Source organism: the organism of the source record quoted next, unplaced genomic scaffold (genome assembly GCF_019419815.1).
Source record: "Pyrus x bretschneideri cultivar Hongxiangsu unplaced genomic scaffold, Pyrus_bretschneideri_v1 Contig24, whole genome shotgun sequence".
NCBI classification, from domain to species: Eukaryota; Viridiplantae; Streptophyta; class Magnoliopsida; order Rosales; family Rosaceae; genus Pyrus; species Pyrus x bretschneideri.
In genome coordinates this window covers 2894001-2900000 of record NW_025999546.1, presented here as the reverse complement: position 1 = coordinate 2900000, position 6000 = coordinate 2894001, and the positions used below count along the sequence as shown (strand labels likewise).

Below are 6000 nucleotides of genomic sequence, written 5' to 3'. Positions count from 1 at the left end.
TTGTATAGCGGCAATGAACCCTCGATATTCGGGTCTCAAACCATGGATAATTATTCTCTTCATCCTGGTTTCCCCAATAGGAGCTGTTGGATCTAATTCTGAAATTTCGCGGCATATCGACTTCACCTTGTGAAAGTACTGGGCAATCGTCATGTCGCGTTGTACCATCGATAGCAACTCATTCTCGAGAAGTTGCAATTTTGTATCGTTCCTCTTCGAAAAAAGTGTAACAAAAGTGTCCCATGCTTCCTTTGGCGTTCTAGCATCCCGAATGTGCTCCAACATTTCTTCTTCTATTGTGGTCTTTAAAGCAAACATTGATTTGCCTGCTTTAATTTTCCACTTCCGCAAGACGCCGTTAGCATCTTCCGCTGCCGGTTGTGTAGCTTCACTACCACCGACAACCTCCCCCAAGTCTTGACCTTGAAGGTAAGACTCTATACACGTTGCCCACGTGTTATAGTTTTGGTTGTTGAGCTTCTTGATTCCTCCAACAACTTGAAGATCACCCATCGTATCGGCAAGAATTTGACTACACCGAGCAAGCTTGAGTGACTACCGTGCAGAGTAATACACTACTCTCGACACAAAGAAGCTCCCTCTCAAGGTTTGTGATAACCCCAACAATAATCTCAAGAAACCTTTTCTGATGTGGAAGATCAGTCAAAACTGCAACCACAGAGCATACTCGGAATTCCAAGAGACTTTACAACCAATGCTCTACCAAGAACGATCCCTGACCGACTTGGCTCTGATACCAATTGTTGAATAAGAAGAGTATCCAAGATAACTCTAATGATCCCAAGAAGAAGAAAATAGAACACACTCTTAAAGAAAGCTCACAAAACAAACTAGTTAGCAAAGCTTTTCTTATTTAGCTCTAGGCTTTGTTTTTCTTTGGATGATTTACAATGCTTGAGGACTTGGGTATTTATAGCAAACCAAATGAATAAACTAAGATTATTTATTACCACACAAAACACATTAATTGCACCTAATTTATTTTTATTCAACCATGCCTAACATTGCCTAATTTTCCATACCTAACTTTGACATTGATTTTCAACACAAGGTCTAAGATGTGGAGGTTCTCGAGATTACACAACTGTTGTGGGATATGTCCACTTAGAAAATTCGACCTCAGTCTTAGGATTGACACGAGCGGCGCATTCAATCCTATCCATGAAGGTATTTTCCCAGTAAATTTATTGTCCCCAAGATCAATGTTCCTCAAAGAAGTGCAGTTTTCCAAGGAAAGAGGAATTTCACCTTCGAGATTATTGTTGTTCATCTTCAACAAGAAAAGAGAACCCGAGGCACCCATTGAACTAGGAAGCTTGCCTGAGAGATTGTTGTATGCAGCATCTAGAATCAGTATGTCAGGCAACAAACTGCATTCTCGTGGGAATTCTCCAGATAATTGATTGCTTCTTAGAGAAAGGACTAACAAGTTTCTCATGTTGCAAATGGAGGGCGGAATGGTACCGTTCAAATGATTTTCTGCAAGATAGAGTGATTCCAATTTGGGAAACTTTTGGTCCAAATTCCATGGGATTGGCCCGGAAAATGAATTGATTTCAAGCTTAAATCGAACCACATTGTCACCCGACCAAAGTGGTAATGGCCCATCAAATTGGTTATGACTCAAATCCAAAACCAGTGCATATGGGAATTTCAATTGGAGCGGAAGTTTTCCATGGATTTGGTTGTAAGATAAATCCAGGTACTGAGCTTGGGAAGATATCTTCAAGAACCAGTCCCCGGGTATGGAATCCAGGATTCCAGTAGCATGAAGTTTGACAAAAAGGAGTTCAGTTTGAGACTGCAGCCATAACCCAAAGGTAGGACCTACTTTACAGCAGCCAATGATAATTTTGTGAAGCATGAAAGGAGGAACCCAATCATAAAACACTTTAAAAGTGAGGGGAATAGATGGATTTGGCTGTGGAAGTACACTGCCTACTGCAAAGTATTTCAATCTTGTGAGATTTATGAAATGGGATTCAGTTAAAAAGCCTTCCCACGGATTGAACGATAGATCGAGGTGAACTAGCTGAGAGAGTTGCCCTAAACTTTCAGGAATTGGCCCATTCATACTATTATTGTAAAGGGTAAGAAACTTCAAATTGTGTAGCATCCCTAAAGAGGCAGGCAATTGGCTATTCAACATATTAGAAGACAAATCGAGTGACTCTAAAACACTATTGGGACAACTTGATAAACCACCCAAAAGCTCTTGAATCCCCCCATCAAATTGGTTTTGTGCAAGATTTAAGATCTTTAGATTGCAAAAATTCCCAAGAAGTTTCGGAATTTGACCCTCAAGGCTATTGAAAGATAAGTCAAGGTGTTCAAGTGATTTGAGGCTTTCAAATTCACTTGGAAAGGGACCACTCAAAGAATTTCCGCTTAAATCAAGTTTTCTGAGGTTAGCCAGATTGAAAAACCATTCAGGAAACGGAAACGTCAAATTGTTGTATGACACATCAAGGATCAAAAGTGATGCAAGGCTAATATTTCCTGGTGAAAGTGGTAGAAGGCTTTGAATTTGGCATGATGACAAATGTAACTCTACTAGGAAAGGAAGCATGTTGACAACATTTAGCCAACTTACCCCGGTGTTGCTGAGGTCCAATCCTTTGAGGTTGAGGTACTTTAGGGAAGAGAGACGAAAAAGCCAATTCAGGTTTTCGGAAGGGAGTTCAAGCATGGAGTATCCAGATTCTTCGCTAAGGTCAAGATAGTTCAAGTTTTGCAAATTACCAAGATGAGGTGGAATGTCTCCTCCAAATGAAGCAGATGAGAGATTGAGATACCTCAAACTTTTAATCTGACCAAAGAACTCGGGAATGGAAATCCCTCGAAAATCATTCCTGCTTAGGTCTAGGTAATTCAAATGTTTCAAGCTAAGCAAAGAAGGATTTACCTTACCACCCAAAGAAGAGTACTCCATCTCGTCCCACTCTCCATCAAAAGCAGAAAGCGTATACACATACGCATTCTGGAGATTCATCATTTCAACACGACCCGTGATGTTATTGCATGAAATTCCCTTCCACTGACAGCAGTCAAGTCCAACCCACGAAGAAAGCCTCCCGGAAGGATCAGTAACGTCTTCTTTGAAGGCGAGAAGCGCACGTCTTTCTTCGCCGATGCATGAGTTCACACTAGCGTGTAGACATGAAGAGGCCAAAAACCAGAGGAGCAAATAGTGAGCCATTTTGAGGTGAGAAGAAGGCTTGAATAAGTAAGTTGCAAAGCTAACCATTATCGTCCGAAGTTCTCTTTGCTTTGGTGGAGATAGCTTCTTAGCACAATACATGAATTTATAATTAAGATGATGCCTCCCAACTTCCAAATTTTCAAAGTCTTCAACCCATTTTACAACTTGTTTATTATAAAGAGTAAGATTCTCTTTTCTCTTTTTTTTTCCTTCATTTCCCTTCCATCCTATTTGAACGATTATGATTAAGGCACGTCAATATTTTATAAAAAGAAAAAGATAAAATAAAGAGTGTGAGATAAGAGAATAAAAGGAGATAGAAAGAGAAGGAGAGACAATCTTATTCCTCACTGTAAAGTTCAACCAAAATCTGTACTAGATAGACTAATAGACAGAATAATAGGACAACAATCCTGTACGTTTTGGGCACCAAAGTCTTTGATTGGGACGTGGGTTTTTAAAAAATAAAAGGCAGCAAAGGCATTGACTTAGAATTCACGAGTCTTGTTCAATGGTAATCAATAATTGTCTAATTATAAATGGTTTATTTGTTGATAATTAGCTAATGATGTGTGAGGAGTGGCCGGCAGTCTGATGCTAAATTAATATTATTATTAATAATTTATAATTTTTTTTGATTTTTTTTGTTAGAAAATTTAGTCTTCTTCTCCGTGCATTCTTTGAAGTTGGTCTGAATGTGCATTTTCCACAAATCTTTCTATTGAACTTTCAACTAAGTTCCAAACTTGATCACAATATTCTTTGAACTTTATCGTTTTTCTTATGTCGTTACCCTTTTATTTCAACTTTCAATTTCTCCCCCCTAAACGTTCATGGTTCAAAGGCATTCTTCTAATATTAAAATTATGGGTTAATCTTAGTTTACTACTTTGAAGTTCATTGATTTTCAACATTTGATACATCAAGTGTTTTTCGTCCTAGTTTAAGTTTTCATCAAAATCTCTGTTAACTGATGACGTAACGTTTACATAGACACTGACTAGACGTCACGTGTCAATATGGGCCCATGTAAATTAAAAATAAATTAAAATTTAGAATTAAAAAAACTACCCGAATAATTTTACACCTTTCTGACTTCTTCTTCCTCGGCCACACGCACCCGCACTCAACCTTCAGATCCTCACCCCTCTCAAACCATCCCAATTCCGATTCCTCAACCCACCAAAATGCAGCGTTTCGTTTCGATGTGTTCTTTATTTCCAATTCCATCCAATTAAATTAAATTAAATTAAATTAAAGAAGTTTTAATGAAAAGTCCATATTATTCATTTTAACAAAAAATCATATTTTTACATTAAAAAATCAATCCTAATACTATTCATTTTACCATTTATTTTGTCCCTATCATTAAAACTCAAAATTTTTAAATTCTTTTCATTAGTTTTCCTTTAAATTAAATTAAATTACCTGAAAATTTGGGAATTTGTGAAGATAGCAGTCACCTTCTTCTACCTCGGGAAGCACTGGTCAGATGGGTTACAGTGGTTCCTCTTCTTCACCACCACCTGCTAGGATCAGATATGGTAAAAGGTAAATTGCAAGAAAGTAAATGCAGGAAATGGAACAGGAAATCAAATGAAATTCATATCTTCATTCATAGTCTCTTTTCATCATAAAAAGGGTTTAAATACATCCAAAGATAGCTAGGATTTGAGGTATGGATGGGCCTAATAGTATTACCTAAGTAAAGAGCCTAATGGATAGTAATGACAATAGCGGTCTAACTAGTCATAACCAAAGCTCAATAGGTTAGAGTCGCATCAATCCCACCCCTTAAGATGAGGCTTGTCCTCAAGCCTCTCAAGCTGAGAAAGACGCAAGCAGCAGTCGGGAAAGAGGCCATCCAATTTGTCCAATTGTGTACCATACTCATGTGCAGTATTAGCTTTTGTATGGTCTTTAAATCATGAACCATGTCCTTCCAAAACTTTTTCAGTGTGTTCACCCAAAAAGCAAAGATCATTAACTCATATCCTGCCAAAATGAAATCATGCAGATTTGCCAAATACTTTGAGATGGAATAAAAGAGTTGGAGCACACTAATCTTGACAGCATTGAGCAAGAGAACAATCAGCTTTGTTGCATCACCGACCACCAACTCCGGTGGTAGATAGATTGCATTAAAGATGACCAATACCCCATTGTAAGTGAATGAATTGCAGTCTAGTACCCAAAAAGAATGACAATTGTTGTCCAAATGGTTTTCTGCATTTTGTGCAGCTGGTACCAGAGTCTCAGTAATTATGGTCAAGAGTAGACAACTTCGAATATTGGCATTCAGATTTTTAGGCTCAGTAACTCCCATTAGTTGGTCAATCCAACTTGTAGCGCTGCGGACAATGAGATCACTGTTGGTGCTCATAAACAAAAGCGCCCATAAATTGCAGACCCAAAACTTAGCGAATAAGAAGACCCCAAGCTTAGTGAGTGAAGGCCAATTGTTGTTCTGCAATACACCAAAAAATGTCGAAGAGATCTCCCACCAGTTGAGAGATTCCATGGATGATTGAATGCCTTGATAGTCCCTGAAGTAGAGCAGCGAATCGGCACCAAGCATCCTATAAGTTGCCATCTTATGCTGCAAAAAGAGTGCTAAATCAGCAAGACTCTTCCAATAATTGGCACACCATCAAGGGGGTTTGTCATCTGGTCTACTACAGAGCAAACATGTCTGATCCAAGCTACAGATGAACTATCACTCGTGAGGAACCATATTACAGCCGACTCATTACTCTGGACTGCATAGGTGAATAAGT

At 38.5% G+C, this 6000-nt stretch overlaps 1 protein-coding gene across 1 annotated transcript in view; it reads right to left on the bottom strand.

Annotated features, from left to right (window-relative positions):
* LOC125478357 (receptor-like protein EIX1) overlaps nt 1-3268 on the bottom strand; it is a 5148-nt gene extending 1880 nt beyond the window's left edge. The window contains exon 1 of the mRNA XM_048586505.1: nt 1102-3268. Within this exon, the coding sequence (XP_048442462.1) occupies nt 1102-3268 (2167 nt within the window). The remainder of the gene's footprint in view (nt 1-1101) is intronic.
* Between the last annotated feature and the right edge of the window lie 2732 nt (nt 3269-6000).